At 38.2% G+C, this 19,306-nt stretch overlaps 2 protein-coding genes, 1 non-coding gene and 1 pseudogene across 4 annotated transcripts; 2 read left to right on the forward strand and 2 right to left on the reverse strand.

Moving 5' to 3' along the window:
* Positions 1 to 861: 861 nt before the first annotated feature.
* LOC466577 (olfactory receptor 9G1-like) lies at positions 862 to 1,796 on the forward strand (annotated as a pseudogene).
* A 111-nt stretch (positions 1,797 to 1,907) lies between these two features.
* On the reverse strand, positions 1,908 to 9,071 carry OR9G4 (olfactory receptor family 9 subfamily G member 4). 2 transcript variants are annotated; one of them, XM_054661738.1, is made up of 2 exons: positions 9,030 to 9,071; positions 1,908 to 4,467 (listed from the first exon to the last, which is right to left on the reverse strand). In XM_054661738.1, the coding sequence occupies exon 2, from the start codon at positions 4,447 to 4,449 to the stop codon at positions 3,511 to 3,513; it is 939 nt and encodes a 312-aa protein (XP_054517713.1). In that variant the 5' UTR covers positions 4,450 to 4,467; positions 9,030 to 9,071; the 3' UTR covers positions 1,908 to 3,510. The 2 variants fall into 2 exon arrangements, with proteins under 2 accessions (XP_054517713.1, XP_054517714.1); XM_054661739.1 differs by having other exon boundaries at positions 1,908 to 4,471.
* MIR6128 (microRNA mir-6128) lies at positions 4,556 to 4,664 on the forward strand. The gene has a single exon (NR_106659.1). It is a non-coding gene; the product is annotated as a microRNA mir-6128 (primary transcript).
* A 2,300-nt stretch (positions 9,072 to 11,371) lies between the features above and the next one.
* LOC104004351 (olfactory receptor 9G19) lies at positions 11,372 to 12,319 on the reverse strand. The gene is given in 3 exon segments (XM_024347513.2): positions 11,372 to 11,545; positions 11,547 to 11,671; positions 11,674 to 12,319. Coding segments are annotated over 3 exon segments (945 nt in total).
* Between the last annotated feature and the right edge of the window lie 6,987 nt (positions 12,320 to 19,306).

Raw genomic sequence — 19,306 nt, forward strand, 5'->3', positions numbered from 1 at the left:
CATTCAGAACTATTGCTATAGACAATATTGACTTGGGCTAACTGTCCTTTTAAGAACTATGTTCATGGCTAGTTATAGAGGCTGAGAGATAATGCTGACTCTCAACATTTTATACCCCAAATACCCATAAAAACATCACACATTTTTTACTTGGCATAAACAGATAAATTCATTGGTCTTTACCTGAGCTTCACGCTAATTCTCAACCTGATTGCTTTCCTGGAATTTATGATACATGTACCAAAGACTCCTACAGAGTAACTAAGCAGATAATTTTTTATGTGATTGTGGAAAAATACAGTGTTACCACCTTCTAAACCATAGGGTCCTTCCCAGTTTTCATAGGCTCTGAACAATTTGTCCATCCATAGCTGGGAACAGAAAAAGGATTTTTTTTTCTCTCAGTGTCTAAATTAGATGAGCTCTTTCCTAGTTTGTTTTTATCCCATGATCTAGTTTTATTTTGTTATGAGCATTTAACATTAATTGACACTGTACCTATTTGTTTTTTATGTAACTCTCCCTTCTAGAATAAAAGCCCAGTAGGATAGGAGTCAGCCCTATCATCTTCACCGCTATATCCCACTGTCTGGAATAGCACACAGGGCTCAATAAATATTTTGTTTTTCAAGAAAAAATTAATAAACATTTCAATTAAGGCTTTTCTGTTATTAAATGCATTTTATTGCAATAAATATATTGAAGCTCAGAAAACTCCCATCACCTGCCCAAGGCAGCCAAAATTTCTGCTTAGTGTTGATTATATGTCAGGTGCTTAGCATAGAAAATGCCGTCATTTGGTATTGGTTGAGGCAATTAAACTCTTTTCTACTCTATTTGTAGGCGTGGTATCCATAAGCCATGCAGAGGAGCAATCACACAGTGACTGAGTTCATCCTCCTGGGCTTCACCACAGATCCAGGGATGCAGCTGGGCCTCTTTGTGGTGTTCCTGGGTGTGTACTGTCTGACTGTGGTAGGAAATAGCACTCTCATCGTGTTGATCTGTAATGACTCCCGCCTACACACACCCATGTATTTTTTCATTGGAAATCTATCATTTCTGGATCTCTGGTATTCTTCTGTCTACACCCCAAAGATCCTAGTGACCTGCATCTCTGAAGACAAAAGCATCTCCTTCGCTGGCTGCCTGTGTCAGTTCTTCTTCTCTGCCGGGCTGGCCTATAGTGAGTGCTACCTACTGGCTACCATGGCTTATGACCGCTACGTGGCCATCTCCAAGCCCCTGCTTTATGCTCAGACCATGCCAAGGAGATTGTGCATCTGTTGGTTTTATATTCCTATACTGGGGGTTTTGTCAATGCAATAATATTAACCAGCAACACATTCACATTGGATTTTTGTGGTGACAATGTCATTGATGACTTTTTCTGTGATGTCCCACCCCTCGTGAAGCTGGCATGCAGTGTGAGAGAGAGCTACCAGGCTGTGCTGCACTTCCTGCTGGCCTCCAATGTCATCTCCCCTACTGTGCTCATCCTTGCCTCTTACCTCTCCATCATCACCACCAACCTGAGGATCCACTCTACCCAGGGCCGCATCAAAGCCTTCTCCACATGCTCCTCCCACCTGATCTCTGTTACCTTATACTATGGCTCCATTCTCTACAACTACTCTCGGCCAAGTTCCAGCTACTCCCTCGAGAGGGACAAAATGGTTTCTACCTTTTATACTATGCTGTTCCCCATGTTGAATCCCATGATCTACAGTCTGAGGAATAAAGACGTGAAAGACGCTCTGAAAAAATTCTTCAAGTCAGCATAATCCAAAGTCTGAATTGACATAATGTTCTCAAATCAATGCTAAGTGATAACAAACTGCTCAGAGAGGTTACAGAACTGGATTTTTATTTCTTTTTTACCATTGAACAAAATTCAACAAGAAAAATTGTGTTTCTATTTTGTTTGTTGTTATGATTTTGAGATCAGACTATAATATATACTACAGTATTGTAGATTCAATTGAATACTGATACAGTTTTTAAAATTCAGTATCTCCGATTAATGCAAAATGGAAAAGTAATACTTCTGACATCCTAAAGTAAAATTAAATTTTACGTTGTTCTTTCCCATAATATTGACCCAATTATTTTTCCTACATAGTGAGTATTATGGAGATGAAAAGAAAACATAATATGGATCATTGATATTTGCCGGATACACCCCAAATCCTTCTAGTCAAGTACTCAAACAGCTTCCTTTGTGATAGAGGAATAAGAATGTTAAGATTATTTTGATGGAAAGAGGCAGGATGTGTCGGAAAATAAATGCAGCTGAAGAGAAAGATGAGAAATGTCAAAGTAAAGACAAATGAAATGGCTACAACTATTTGTCCTAAATTTTTAAAATTTAATTAATTTTTTAAATGTGCTAATTCCAGCAAATGTTATAACCTTTCCTCAACAAAGTGCTAACCTCTGAGCTGCAAGCTTGTGATTTGAAAACTGTAACCATTAATCCTTAACTTGCCATCTTCTAAAGGCTACTAAATGAAATATCAACCCAACCTGCCATCACAAGGGGGTTCAGTTATGGAGTTTATATCAGGGTTTAGGGAATTGGGCTCGAGGCCAAGGCTAGTTTCCATGTGGTTAGCAACATGTTTGATTTTTCAGGGTTTCAGGCATCGACCTAAACAAGTTTATCAGTTCTTAGGAATGTTCAAGGCCCAGGCTGGGTTCAGGCCAGGGACAACCATGCAGCTTATGTCTTTTGGTCAGGACAAAGGAAAGAGAATGGTAACTAGGGAACAGTGGTTACTGTTGTTGTTCATTTGTTTTATTTCGTTTGATGTTGTCACATCGCTGTGTGACCTGAGAGAGAGTACTGCGGAGTACTCACTCCTTGTAAGAGAGAAGACTGTTAGGATGATATGCAATTCTAAAGACACATATTTATTCATTAATTTTGAGATAGTTTTTTGTTGTCATTGTTGTTTGTAATCTGAACAACTCTTAAACATCTTCCTAATATTCTCTTTACGTAGAAGGCATGAGTTTTACAAAGATACTCCCTATATGCTCAGTTAGAGCTTTCTGAAGAAATTTTGAGGAAATGATTTTCTTAAAATAAATATTTGTAAAATCTTGAGCATATTTCCAGAAGCCTCACCCTTTCAGATATTCTTGTCACCTAGTGAAGATTGCTTACCAAACTTCAAAGTCAAACTATATTCATTAAACCACGTAATTTATTTTGTTCCCCAAGATCTCCCAAAGGGAGCAAACACAATGAAATCTATGAAAGATTTAATACTGCCAAGGCAAAATACCATATTGCAGAATGCCAAACAACCCAATATTATAAGTTTTAAATATTACTTTGTTTTGTTTACATCATAACAAACTAATAACAAAGAGTCATGTGGTCAATATTTTAATGTTTTAAATATGACTTATTGAACTTAATTGAACTACAGAAATGCAAATGAACACATTTATAAGCCAATAATCTGGAAAATTCAATAACAGCATTTGCAAAGAGAATAACTTTCATGTTTGTGGTTGTATAGTCTGTGTTGCTTTCCTGAAGGCCTCTTTGATATCTTTGTTTCTCAGGCTATAGATGAGAGGGTTGAGCAGTGGGTTGATCACAGTGTAGAACAGAGCAGCTACTTTGTCCCTCTCTAGGGAGTAGGTGGAACTAGGCCTTGAATACATAAACAACAATGATCCATAGAAGAGCATGACTGAGATGAGGTGGGAAGCACAGGTGGAGAATGCCTTGAGTCTTCCTGAAGCTGAGTGGATTCTCAGGATAGCCAGGAGGATGTTGACATAGGAAATCAGGATAGCAAGAATGCTGGAGAAGACTGTGAAGCCCACCACACCAAGCAGGACTTTTTCGTAGACCCTGGTGTCTGTACAGGACATTTTTACCAATGGTGGTGCATCACAGAAAAAGTGGTCAATGATATTTTTACCACAAAAATGCAGGCGGAATGTATTGGCAGTATGGGCTATGGCATTCAAAAATCCTCCTATGTAGGAGCCAGCAACAAGCCCAGTACAGAGGGCGGTGGACATGGTACCTGAATAAAGCAATGGGTTACAAATTGCTGCATGGCGGTCATATGCCATGGCTGCCAGGAGATAGCATTCAGTGTAGGCTACAACACAGGAAAAAAACAGCTGAGCCCCACATCCAGCCAAGGAAATGCGCTTATCTTCTGAGACACAACTGGCCAGGATTTTGGGGGTATACACAGAGGTATACCAGAAATCCAAAAAAGACAGATTGCCAATGAAAAAGTACATAGGTGTATGCAAGTGGGAATCAGTTCGGATTAAGATAACCAAGGTCATGTTTCCTGACAAGGTTATCAAATAGAGCATCAGAAACACTCCAAATAGAATCCGCTGCCACTGAGAGTCTGCTGAGAAACCCAACAAGATGAATTCAGTCAGGATGGTGCGATTTCCCACTTCCATGTCCACGGAGGTGAAAGCCTGACTATCATGAGAAGGGAAAATCATCACTTAGTGATTTTTCTATTCACACAAGTTGACAAGGGTATCAATTAAATCAACAATTACTAAGAAGCTTGTAGATTTTTCTCCCTTACTATCTAGAATTATAGGACTTCAGTCCATGATTTGGAAAAATTACTGGAATTGGAGTCAAAAATAATTTGAAAATTAGGAATTTTATTTATTAACTATTTAATGCAGGACAAGACCCATATTCTCATCAAACATGAAAAAAAAAATGAAACTCACAAGGATAACTAATTACTTCTTCTTTTTTTTTTTTTTGAGATGGAATCTCACTCTATCACCCATGCTGGATTACAGTGGCGTGATCTCCATTCACTGCAACCTCTGCCTCCTAGGTTCAAGCAATTCTCCTGCCTCAGCCTCCTGAGTAGCTGGGATTACGGGCACCTACCACCACACCGACTCTACTAAAAACAGTGTTTTACCATGTTGGCCATGCTCGTCTCGAACTCCTGACCTCAGGTGATCCACACGCCTCAGCCTCCCAAAGTGCTGGGATTACAGGCGTGAGCCATCGCACCTGGCCGACTAGTAACTTCTTGACAGACTGTCTGATTGAATAAAGAAAACATACATAAAAATAACACAGCCCAATATTGGGTACATTAGTGGGCACTCAAAAAATTTCACTATCTTTCTATAAGTTATTGAAAACTTCTTACATGTCAAGTATTTGTATTGTTAAGTATTAGATTATTAAAGTTGCTATTTATATTACAAATATAAATATATTATGACCATGTACCAGTTACTATTCTAAGTCTTATACTTAACCCCTTGAGTCTTGGATGGCTTGGTGGTTTGCTTTGGCCAATAGATTGAAAGATAGGCAGCTCCATGTGGATTCAAAGCCTAGATTTCAACAAGCTTTTTATGTTTCTCTTCTCACTTTTAAAATCCTACCACCACCATGTAAATAAGCCTGGGTTAGTTTGCTGGATAAGACATCTGGCTGCGCTCACTCTGTCACCCCAGCTGACTGAAAGTTGTCCCCCAAACATGCAGGTGGGGCCCTTCTATATGATCCAGCCTACAGTGGCACTAAGAGCTACCCACAGACATGAGCAAGCCCAGGTGAGAAAAGACAGGTCTGGCATAGGCAGAATTGCCCAAGTGATATGTCATCTGAGTTCAAAACCAGATCTTCTTACTTGGTAGTTCCGTAATCTTGGAAAAGTATCTTAACAATTCCCCACCTACATGTATTTACCTCCAAAATGGTGAGAAAACATCCATGTTAAGAAAACAGCCCATTTTCTGGACAGAAAATCAATCTACAAAATTTTAACTATCATTATTCTGAGTGGGAGGATAATTATCTGACTTAATTATAAATTCTGAGCTTGTAAAACATAAATAAATAAATACGACTAAGTTTATACAAATAAGCAATTTCAGCCAGAATAGTGGTATCATCCAGTATCTTGCTAAAATCCTAGAATTTAATATTTTTGTCAACCATTTCCATGTAACTTGGCAAAGGAGTTACAGGGTTTAGGATTGTGGGGTCCAATATTTGGTACATATCCCTGACACTAATCACTGTATGATTTAGGAAAGTAATTCCTCATCTCAGGAACACAATTCACCCATCTGAAAATTTTGGTTGATCCTATTCTCAGCACCAAACTTCCATGATTCCAATTTGCTAAAATCTCGTATAGAAATTGTTACGTGCCAGGTGCGGTGGCTCACACTTGTAATCCCAGCACTTCAGGAGGCTGAGGCAGGAGGATCACTCAAGGCCAGGAGTTCAGAACCAGCCTGACCAACATAGCAAAATCCTGTCTCTACTAAAAATCAGCCAGGTGTGGTGGTACACGGCTGTAATCCCAGCTACTTGGGAGGCTGAGGCAGGAGAATCGCTTGAACCCAGGTGGCAGAGGTTGCAGTGAGCTGAGATTGCACCATTGCACTCCAGCAAGGGTGACAGAGAGATACGCTGTCTCAAAACAAAAAAAAAAAAGAAAGAAAAGAAAAACTTTCATGAAACAATAGATAGCCTCACTTGTTGCAATACAGTGTGGCAGAGCAGATTAACAGTCCTTACATACACATGTATCTTGGGATACACAGGACATTACCACTGTCTTGGTTGAAGTGAGAAATAAAATTTGCTGAAGACAACTGCACCCTTCTTTTCATCTCAAGATTTGCATACACATTCTTGTGTCCTTAAAATACAATCCTATGAAGTTGTGCATATTTTCTAAACACTGCATTTCTTAATTTCTTTATCTGCAAATAATTAATGGCTCAAACTTTTTGACTCATGAACCTCTTTGAGAACTTGATAAACTCAGCAATGATAATCCTCAAATATGAATATGTACATATGTAAAAACATGCAAAATTTTAATGGATTCACAAACTCCCAAAAATCTATTAGTTTGCCGGTTATGATTTCAGATTTAAAAATTCTAGTAATGGAAGATGACTAAGTTTGGTTGGGTGCTAATATGCTATAATAAGAGAGGAGTTATAGGTAATTAAAACTAATCATGTTTAAAGTTGAATTCCTAATCTGCAGTTCCAAAAATTGATTTTTTCATTCCCCATATTGGTTAATAAGATTCTACTCTTCCAGGATCTGAAGTCAAAAATTTGGAATCAGTCTACCCTGTTTCTTTCCTATCTACTTTTCCAACTTTCAGAAAATTGCAATTTTCCTACCTTCAAAATGTATCCTGAATCTGACCACTTCTCCCCACCTCCACTGCTACCACTCTGTTCAAACCACTATGATCTACTGCCAAGAATATTGCCATCGCCTTCTAACTCATCTACACCCTTGTTCCCTATGGTATATTTTCAATACAACAGCCAGTGTAGGCCATTAAACAAATAAATAAGTTGCTTCTGTATTTAAAACCCTGTAAAGGCTCCCAATTTATTCCGAGTTAAAACCCATAATCTGTCTCTCCCTTACCTAAAGAATCTTATCTCCTAACACTCACCACACTGACCTCCTCCTTCCTTCTGCCCCAGCATCAATGGCTTTCTCACTTTTTCTCAAATGTGCCGTCTCTGTCCCAGCATCAAAGATTTATTATTATTATTATTATTATTATACTTTAAGTTCTAGGGTACATGACTGTCTGTTCCCTCTGCCTGGAACACTATTCTCCAGATGTTTTCATGGCTCACTCATTCATCTTCTTTAAGTTCCTTTCAAATGTCACATTCTGACAAAGGTGAATGTGACATTTTAAATTCCATGCCCCTTTTAAATTCCATGCCCCTTTCCTTCCGACAATCTTCACCCTTATTACTCTACTCCAATTCTACTGTGTTATCCCCCTCATCTATTGTCATCCTCTAACTCCTGTTTATTAAATCTATTTCCTGCTTCTTCTCACCAGAATGCAACATCTATACGGCAAAATATTTCTCTGTCTTGTTTATTGCTGTATCCCAGCACAAAGAACAGTTCCTAGTCATGAGTTAGCACTCAGTAAATATTTCTAGAGTGAGTAATTGGTTAATTACCTTCATATCTTGAAGCTGGTTTAGCAAAGTACTTTCTATTTCTTTTTTTTTTTTTTTTATTTGAGACGGAGTCTCACACTGTCACCCAGGCTGGACTGCAGTGGCACAATATCCGCTCACAGCAACCTCTGCCTCCCAGGTTCAAGTGATTCTCCTGCCTCAGCCTCCCAAGTAGCTGGGATTACAGACACCCACCACCATGCCTGGCTAATGTTTTGTATTTTTAGTAAAGACGGGGCTTCACTATGTTGGCCAGGCTGGTCTTGAACTCCTCACCTCGTGATCCGCCCTCCTCAGCCTCCCAAAGTGCTGGGATTACAGGCTTGGGCCACCGTGCCCAGCCAGTAGTGTCTATTTCTAACCTGGTTCAAAATATTCAGAACAAGATCTATCCTCAAGTGGACTTTCCCAGCACAGTGTACTGTATCAAAATAAGAAAGAAGAGTAAATAAAAGAGAAGTCTCACTTCCAAGACCTAATTTGAAACAAGTTACCAAATAACTGTGAATGTGAAATAAAAGGCACAGAAAATGTCTGAGCCAATCATGCTAAAGAATCTTCTATAGAAATGGCCTATCAAGATGCATCTTCCCCTGCAGCAGCCCAGGTCTCTGATCCCTTCACTAGAGCAAGAAAAACTCTTTGGTAGGAATGTGCCTTCCTGGCATCTCAAAATTAGTACCAAGAAGTGAAAATCCCATACACTAGTAGTTTAGAGTAGCACAATCACTGGGGTCAAAAAAGCAAGTCACATTTTTTTGTCCTCTTGATTTTTTCACTGTGTGAGTGAATATATGATGGCCCAGCATAGATACAAGACTGAGTTTCAAATTCTACGTGAGAGCAGGATGTATCACTGAATGGAATTTGATTTACTAGGGAGTCTGCACGTGCACCTGTGTGCATGTGTGGTGCAGCAGTAAATCCTTTGACAGCCGTGCCAGATTCTGTATCCCCCTTCTGATTTGCAGCTGAGGTCAGAGAAAGGCCAGAGTTCCTATTTGCCCCTGATCCCAGGTGCTTACCCTTGGTTTGGAAGGCCAGCTCTTGGAAGTCACACTTTTCCCTCTCTTCTGGTGTTTAATGTGCCTTTGTTGCACTCAATATATGTATGTCCTCAACAGCCCTTTGAGACACCTCCCTCACACCAGCACAGAAATACGTACCTCTGTCTCCAAAGACGCAATTAGAGTTCATCTGGAGTTTGGGGATGTTAAATAAATTAGAAAATGATGAAATGAGGAATATTTCATTAAAAGTTGACTCTCTTAATGGATCTAACTCATAATATAATCCTGTTATGTTGGGTCTGTCTTATAATTGAATTTTTCCAAATTGTACTAATTAAACTTTTCTAAAAAGTATCATGTGGTCTATATTTTTTTTCCATGTCACATGCTCTTTTCTCTGTCCAGGCTACTCGCCCTTGTCTCCTCCACTGGCAATCTACTACCTATCCCACACATGCACAATGGTCTGAATTGTGTCTTTTGGAAATCCATTTGTTGAAGCCCTAACTTACTGTACCTTAGAATCTGACTATATTTGAAGATGAGATTTTTAAAGAAGTGATGAAGTTAAAATGAGACAGTTAAAATAGGCTCAATCCAATCTGACTGGTGTCTTTATAAAAAGGAAAGTTGAACATACACAAGAACCCAATCCTGCCAGCACCTTCAACTTGGGCTTTTAGCCCTCAGAACTGTGGGAGAGTAAATTCCTGTTTTGTAAGCCATCCAGGCTGCACTATTTTGTTATAGCAACACTTGCAAACTGATACACTCAATTACCAACACTAGGGCCTTTTTATGTTGGAAAAACCTCATGTTTTATTTGTAAAAAGACTGCTATAACCAGGAAATTTGATATGTCACAGTGAAATTGTCTCTAATTTTTAATTAATTTATAACATAACATTAAGAAACAACATACAAAAATTCATATATACTTGATTGTTATCAGTCATTGTTTTCCTGGTAAAGATTTTCATTCTAAATCTTCCCTCGGATATAAAGTTTTCTGAAATCTCTCTCTGGCCCTACTTTTTGATCTGTTTCTATGTCCTACCTACATCTCCCTTTCTGCCTGTCTCATACAACTGCTGCACTTCTGTCCTTAATTCTTTCATTGTTGAGGAAAATACTCTTTTATTGAAAGTGCATGGTGGTTCTAAGTATTGATATTCATTCTCTATTTTGTCTATTGCTAAGGAAATCTGTCATCTTTGCATCATGCAAGCTAAAAAATGAGAACCAGAAAGAAAAAAACAAACTTGTTTCTAGGAGAATTTTACGGTAAATACTCTTTTTTTTTCTTTTCATTTTTGTTTTTTAATTTTAAATTCTGGGCTACATGTGCAGGATGTGCAGGTTTATTATATAGGTAAACATGTGCCATGGTTGTTTGCTGCACCTATCAACCCATCACCTAGGTATACATATACACCAGGGAATACTATGCGGCCATAAAAAGGAATGAGATCATGTCCTTTGCAGGGACACGGATGAAGCTGGAAGCCATTATCTTCAGCAAACGAATGCAGGGACAGAAAACCAAACACCACATGGTCTCACTTATAAGTGGGAGCTGAACAATGAGAATCCATGGACACAGGGAGGGGAGCAACACACACTGGGGCCTGTCGGGGTAGGGCCGCGAAGGGAGCACATCAAGACAAACAGCTAATTCATACAGTAGATGTCGCAACAAGAAGCTGCAACAAGACTGGCACATAACTCTGGAGACGTGGCTTGGGAATAAAGCAGGGGCTTGGAGATTGCCTCGTGGCAGTCATAACCCATGGCAGCCAGGAGGTAGTGCTCACTACAGGCCAGCCCATATCTACTATAGGGCAGTAGATACTTTTTGTGTGACTTCCTAACTCACTCTCTCATCTAACAAGTGAGGTAAATACCTTTGTTTTTTGTTTTCGTTGTTATTTTTTTGTAAGTTCTGGGTTTACATTCTTTTTTCAAACCAATGACCCTCATTATTTCAAGTAAATCACTTAATCTATTTAATCTTAACAATGATTACATAACAAGTTATATTATTCTCATTTATTAAAATGCTATAGATGTAGGCAACTTATGAAATGTCAAATGAAAAAAAATTTTCCTCTGCTTTCTTTCAATATTCTCAGACCCCTTAACAATTTTATAGACTCCGTTCCAAGCTACCATGCATAGTAGCTTTTGCAAATGCCCCAGCCTCGTTTATTTAATAAATACATTCCGATACCTTAGCGCCAACTTAAAAACAAAAATGCAGACTTCTGTTTCCAAGTTATAAAATGATTTTATCTTGTATTTATTTCTGAGAATATAAGCTGAAAACAATGACGTGGAGATAATCTGTTAAAAATTGTTTACCAATATTTTTCTTTAAGAAACTTAAGTCTATCTAACATTTTCTTCAAGGCATCTTTGACATCCTTATTTCTTAAGCTATAGATCAAGGGGTTTAGCATTGGAATCACCACAGTATAGAACACTGACCCCAATTTATCCCTTTTTAAGGCATAGCTAGTTCTTGGTTGGGGGGTAAATAAAGAAGATTGCACCATAGTACAAGGTGAGAGCCGTCAGGGGAGACCCACAAGTGGAGAAGACCTGGAGGCGGCCCTTAGTGGAACGGATCTTCAAGATGGCTGCAATGATGAAGAGATGGACGCAAGAATAAGTGCAGTGGGAGTGATGACATTGGAGGCAAGTATAAAATGCAGCATAGCCTGGTAGCGCTCCTTCACATCACACACCAACTTTACAAGTGGGGGCAGATCACAGAAGAAATCATCAATGATATTGCTGCCACAGAAGCTCAAGGTAGGTGTCTCACTGGTGATGATGGTTGAGTTTACAAAGCCGCCAAGGTGTGAAGCCGCAACAAGACTGGCACATAACTCTGGGAATGTGGCCCGGGAATAAAGCAGGGGCTTGGAGATTGCCACGTAGCGGTCATAAGCCATGGCAGCCATCATATAGCACTCATTTTAGGCCAATCCAGCAGAGAAGAACTGAGCCAGGCAGCCAGGAAAGGAGACTTTTTTGTCATCAGAAATGCAAGTCAGCGGGATATCGGGGATGTGGACAGAGGAATACCAGAGATCCAGAAGGAACTGGTTTCCAGTGAAGAAATACATGGGTGTGTGGGGCCAAGAAGCAGCACAAATGAGAGAAATCAGAATGATGTTGCCTGAGAGGCTGATGACATAAATGATGAGAAAGATGAAAAAGAGCACTCGCTGTAACCCCAAATCTTCTGTGAACTCTAAAAGGATAAACAGTTTTACTTTGGTGAAATTTCTCTTATCCATTGATTTTGGGTTTCTGTCATTCCTTTCTGTGAAAATATTAACACATATGCCATGACTTAAGATAGCCCTCACTGTATGCTTCCCCCATCATTTCCTTTCTGGAAAACTGAAAAATTCAATTGATTCGTATGAGTTTATTGTGAGACACGTTTATGCTGAAGTTGGTGTTCCATATCAGTTTATTGTGAGAAATGTTTATGCTGATATTGTCATCATTTCATATCAGTTCATTGTGAGACATGTTTGTGCTGAAGTTGGCATCATTCCTTTAGTATGGCTGTGAAATCAGTTCTAAGCTGCCGTGAAAGATTAGTTGTTAGGCACAGAACATACTGCACGCCACCTGTTTTATACCTAATTTTTCCTCCTCTTTGGGAGAAGGTGAATTGTGTATCTTCTCTTCTTGATGGGGGAGCTTTAAAGAATGCTCTGACTTCTTTTCAGGTGTTTAAATTATTTTGTCCTTTGTCAGAGATTTGCGTGAAAAAATAATCGTATTGTTCTAACCACATTTTATAATATCATTGGAAGTACATTGTTCTATAATTTCTTTGGAGGAAATAATTGTATTTCATTCAAATTTTTGTTCACAAAACTAAGAATACAAGTTTGCATAAAGTAGAACATATGTAATTTGAATAAAAAGAACAGATGTGCTTACAAAATGGCATTTTCAAACCACAGCTACCTTCGTGACCCTAAAATGTGTCTGGAAATGAAATAAAAGTATTAATCATTGGAAAATTGTGTTCATAATTTGGATTGAATTTCCTACAGAATTAATAGGTTTTTTTAAAAAAGAATGAAACTACCTAAAATGAATTGTTTGTGAAAGTATGATAGAAGGAATAATGACCCACAAATATACTCATTTTCTAATTCCAGGAACCTGGGAATATTACTTTATATGGGGAAAGGGTCTTTCCATATGTTATTAAGAGAATTGAGATGGGGATATTATCAGGGTGGGCACAAAATGTAATTACAAATATCCTTACAAGAGGGAGGCAGAGGGAGACTTGACTCAGAAAAGGAGGAGGTAGTGAGTGTGATCATGGGAGAAGAGGTTGGAGTAATGCAACCACAAGCCAAGTAATGCCAGCAGCCACAAGGAGCTGAAATAGAAAAGGAGTGGATTCTCCTTTAGAACATCTGGACGGAGCATGACCCTGCCGACACCTTGATTTTGGCCCAGTGGTACTGACTTCAAACTTCTGAACCACAGAACTGTAGAAAACAGATTTTTGTTGTTTGAAGCCAGGAAGTTTGTGGTTATTTGTTACGGCAGTAATAGGAAATTAAATAGAAAGTTATGGAAACAACCCCAGAGTCTTCTTTCCCTCAGAGGTGGGAGCTGGAGAGAACTGTTGCCAGTCATGAGGGACACAATATCACTTAGAGGGCCCCTACTACCACCTGCCACAATCAAAGAAGGGTGACATTATGATTGCCAGTGTTCTGGGTTGGCAAGAGCTGTTAAATTTCTGCTAGAAGAGCCAAGGCTTTACAAGTCTCCATTTCTAGGAAAAGAAAACACAACAACCTAGTCTTGGCTATTTTGCTAAGACATGGACTTAACATTGAGCTAGAAAAATAAAAAATAAAAAGCGTTTTCTTGGAACTGTACTTATATGATGAAAGACTATTTTCACTAGGCTTTTAAGAATCTATTTTTTATTTAAACAAATATCAATGCTATATTTATTGTCAAAGTACAAGTTATTCATATAAACAAAGAGGATTGGATTAAATAATATTTGGGTTGTCTTTGTGTATCAAGGAGGTAAAGTTCTAAGGTTGTTTTTAACAAAGCGTGTTCCTAGAAACAGCTTAGTACCAAGAATCAGGAGACCTGGATTCTGAATTTAGTGAGCTGCTGCCAATATTGAAGAAACTGGACACTTCCAGAACTCCTTTTTTCTTACCTGCCTTTCTTAGTTCAACAGGACTTTATGACATTACAGATGTGAGAAAGCACTTTGAAAATTAGAAGTTAAACCTACGTATTGCATTCCCTAAACTATGTGATTTGTTCATCTCAGCGATCCATCCCTCAGATACATTTGCTTTACCTCCCAAGGATCTCCAGTTGCTCCCACGCCATGAGTGCCTAGATTTTCATGTGTTCTCCTGCAGAAACTACACTTTCTGTGGCTTTTAGAAAAGCTGGGTAATTCATTTCTGGACCTGTTCTCAAAATTCTGATTGAGAATGAAAGTTGTAAGAGGCATTTCTTCTCTAGCCTCTCATTTTCATCTACGGTTGGTTATTAATGTATAAAATAAGCATAAGTATAAATGTATGCACATATTCATATATAATTCAATGATTTTACAAATAAAAATGGTTGAAGGTGGCTGAGTGTGACACATAAGACACATTAAGCCATCTTCCATATTTACATAGGTAAATAAATCGAGAAGATGCAAACAGAAAAAAAATAGAACTAAACGTAAAATTCAGGCAGGGATAAAACGTATTGCACATGAACATGTCCTATTCACTGCTCTGTGTAGACCACAAATTCGACTCAACATTTCTCATAGTTCATATAAACAATTAGTAGTATCCAAAGACAAGCAAAATGAATCAAAATTTCAGCAAACACTGCCATTTTTAATTCTATTTTTTTTTTTTTTGAGACAGAGTCTCACTCAGTTGCCCAGGCTGGAGTGCACTGACATGATCTTGGCTCCCTGCAACCTCCACTTCCTGGGTTCAAGCGATTCTCATGCCTTAACCCCCCATGTAGCTGGGACTACAGGCATGTGCCACAAGACCTGGCTAGTTTTTGCCTTTTTAGTATTTTTTGCCTGGCTGTTTTTTGCTATGTTGGCCAGGCTTGTCCTAAACTCCTGGCATCAAGTGATCTACCTGCCTTACCCTCCCAAAGTGCCAGGATTACAGGCGTGAGCCACCACACCTGGCCCATTCTGCCATTTTCGATATTAACTTTGAAATCATTCTTCCAAAGATTCCTTGTAAAGAGAATGATTAAATGCAATGCATAACACATTGAATAAATACATACACACACACACACACAAGAAAGAGTTTTCGTAAGCTAAATTTACTTGTCATTCATTCATAGACTTAAAGCTGGCTGCATCCATTGCTGAAATCAAGGCATGCTTAGAAAACTTCTGCCCACAAATCATCTCTCTCATCTTCAACTATCTGGCAGCTTCTTTCATCAGGAGGATTTTTTAAGTAAATAACTCTGGGAGTGGTCACACCAAAAGGAGCTGAACTCTTAGTGATTGCTCAGTCCTCTCCAGGCTTAATGTACCTGCAGTCTGTGCAATTCAGTTTGGTACTTTTTCAGATGCTGCTTTAGCTATATATTAATTATAAATGTAAATGTATAGTATGTTTCCCAAAAAACATATATATATAAAGAAAAAGAAATACTTGAAAGTCATGACAATATTGACCTCTTGTAAAAAAAAAAAAAATCTGTCAAATAACCATTTAACTACCTGTTTCACTGAAAGAGAAAATAAAGTCTGAATAAAAGACATTTGAGGACACTTCAGCTGTCTTCATCAAATAATATATATTATACATAGTTTTCTCACCCCTCTTTTTTTTTCTTTCTTTAGTTAGTGAGTTTATTGTATAAATATCCACTTTAGATTTCAATCCAGGTAAAGCACAGGGATAGTTTCTATCTTTCTCACTGCTCTTTACTAAGTATTTTCTGTAATTTAATAGGTTCTCAATAAATGAATAAATTACTAGTCCAACCACCAGATACTTTGAGGAAAAATTGAACGTACATCTCAGATCTAGGCTCTTAAAATACTCTTCCCTTACCTCCTGCTACCCCCACATTTTATGATCCAAGAGAAATGCCCATGAGGGTGGAGGAATGTAGGGGTTTCAGTCTATATTACCCTAACATTAAAATCGGTAATCTTGGTATTTAAAAAACCCACAGCAGAAGTTGTATACATAGTTTTGGTGATTCCTGTTAGCCTTTTCAAGTTAAGACTGCCTGAGCCTGGCTTTTTGCTGACTGCCAACCAACATTACCTAAAAACAAAGACACATTGTTGCCAGGCCCTTTACTATTTATATTCTCTGCTCTTCTTTGTCTTACAAATCTGAAGTTTTTCAAAGACAGCTAAAACCCCTCATATTACTTGCCAAATAACTAAAGGTTTATTCCATGGCATTTTTTTTTTCATTTCCATAAAGTTTGTCTCCTAATCCTTATCTATTAAGAAATTTAAATTTTTCTCAGGTACTTGGTAAACTACAATATCCTAGTTGACATTAACTTCCACGAGACTCCTACAAAGATCACATTATGCTATCTAGAGTGGGTTATTATAGGCACTAAATGTACTTTCAACTCATTTTGAATACTCAAACTTACCAGCTCTAGACTGGTGGACGTGTTGCTCCAAATTGATTGCATTTTAAGCTGCAAACTTATTTTTGGTTCCTAAACAAGAATGCCCACTTTTCCTGCTGTGTGAAATTATCGCGTGTTCAAACCCAAAGGCTCTTTTCAGAGCCACTTAATGATTTCGATTAAGAGTTTTAATGCTGGGTGCTGCTGTATTCTATGGGAGAAGTGTAGCCAATACAGGTAAAATTTTCCTACATCAGCAGTTTATTTTGCGCTTTGGCAAACACTAAGATTTTAGAGCTTATTTGTCTTTATAAAGGTGGTGTATAACTACATTGTCCAGGCTGGTCTTAAATTCAAGCAAGTTTTCCCTCCTCGGCCTTGCTTTGTATTACTGAGCAGATAATTCTCACCCCTCTTAAGGAGCTTCTATCCCATGCACTATCTGGTATAGAAAAAGAAACACTTGGCCGGGCGCAGTGGCTCCGGCCTGTAATCCCAGCACTTTGGGAAGCCGAGGCTGGTGGATCATCTGAGGTCTGCAGTTCGGGACCAGCCTCGCCAGCATGGTGAAACCTCATCTCTACTAAAAGTACAAAAAGTAGCCAGATGTGGTGGTGGGCATCTGCATTCCCAGCTACTTGGGAGGCTGAGGCAGGAGAATCGCTTGAACCCAAGAGGCAGAAGTTGCAGTTAGGCAAGATGGTGCCACTGCACTCCAGCCTGGGTGACAAGAGCAAAATTCTGGCTCAAAAGAAAGAGAGACAGAAAGAAAGAAAGAAAGAAAGAAAGAAAGAAAGAAAGAAAGAAAGAAAGAGAGAGAGAGAGAGAGAGAGAGAGAGAGAGAGAAAGAAAGAAAGAAAGAAAGAAAGAAAGAAAGAAAGAAAGAAAGAAAGAAAGGAAGGAAGGAAGGAAGGGAAAGAAAGAAAGAGAGAAATACTTTAAAGTCATGACAATATTGACCTCTTATAAACAAAAAAAAATCTGTCAAATATGCATCTAACTACCTGCTCACTGAAAGAGAAAATAAAGTCTGAATAAAAGACATTTGAGGACACTTTAGCTTTCTTCATCAAATATAATTATAAGAAAGAAAATCTTATTCTATTTCACAAAGTAGATTTAAGTCGTGGTTTAGTTATATTAAGAATCATTTTGTTTTTTGCCTATATTGTGATTTACTGACCTTCCTGTTTTGGTTAATTAACTACAACACTTACTTTTATGAGAATGTCATTTGAATTTTAACTGAAGTTCAGAATTTCCCATATTACCATAGAATACAATATGTCATTTATTCACTCTACAGGAATTTTCTCACCAGTGATTACAATACTGGGAGGCCATATAATCCTGAGCATCCTTTTGGGATTTGCTGAAGAAAAAAAAAATACGATATTGATTCATATTTATGGAGCAATTCCTATGTGCCTGGCACTGGGCTAAATGCTGGAAGAAATACAATTAAGAGGCAAAGTAACAACTTAAGTGAGCTTAGTAATGGCTAATTGGCAAACTAAAGATGGAGAAGGTGTAAGTATTAATCCCATGTCTACAATTCACTAATTGTGAGACCCAGAGAAGTGTATTTAAACTCACCAAAGCTCAGTTTTTTAACATATAAAATGGAAATAACTTGTCTTCATCATTAAGTTGTAGTGAAGATTAAACTAGGTTTTATACATACATAAAGGTTTTTCAATACATGCCAATTGAAAGTATTAAAAAATCAGAAAAAGCAAAAAGAATTAAAAATTAAAGTACATATGTATATACATATATACATATGCATACTTATATACATATGTACTTTATGGGTGGGAAAGGAGATAAAGGACTTGTTCTTTTCTATTTGTTTCTTCCTGTTTCTATCAGTGACATCCTAGAAGTGCTTCTTCACACAGACTATCAATTTTGCTCAAGTAGTAGCAGTTGATCCCAGTTTGCAGTTTTTTCCAACGTTTGTTAAATCAGCCTTATTAAACCACCTCAAAGATACCAGCCCTGGCTGGGCAGAAAGCTGGAGAGGAAATACGACAACTGATAAAACCCCTTCAATCCTTTCTAAGAATCTGTATCTTTTTGTCCATTTACCCCAGGAACCATTTACCAGGAACCACGTATGTGTATCCAAAGACCATTTTTCTAGATACCTGTCCCTTAAGTCTTTTGCCAACAGCTACTCTCTCAGCTGCAAGCTGAAGGCAGTTGCAGGAGGACTTTCTCAGTTTTCATTGATGAGTGACTGAACAAGAAAAATTATCTTAACCTAATTTACTATATTTTTTCATGATGCTGATTTTGGATGAGCTCAGAAATAAAATCAAAGAGAAATAATTCAGGTCCCATTTAGGTTAATAAACATTAAACCTCGACTATGGACAATTTATCAATTATGTGCTGATCACTAGAGATATAGCAGAGAACAAAGTAGAAATAGTCCTCGTCCTTGTGCTGCTTATAGTTCAGGTCATCGTGACTACAGTAAAGCAATTATATATTGTGATTATGAGACTGAAATGGCTTGCCCCAAACCATGAGAGAGTCAATGGCAGAACCAGTATAATCAGAACTTCTCATGATGCATTTAGTAATCTGAGATACTCTAGCACTTAATCCTGTATCTCCTT

This window comes from Pan troglodytes, chromosome 9 (assembly GCF_028858775.2).
Source record: "Pan troglodytes isolate AG18354 chromosome 9, NHGRI_mPanTro3-v2.0_pri, whole genome shotgun sequence".
Lineage (NCBI taxonomy): Eukaryota > Metazoa > Chordata > Mammalia > Primates > Hominidae > Pan > Pan troglodytes.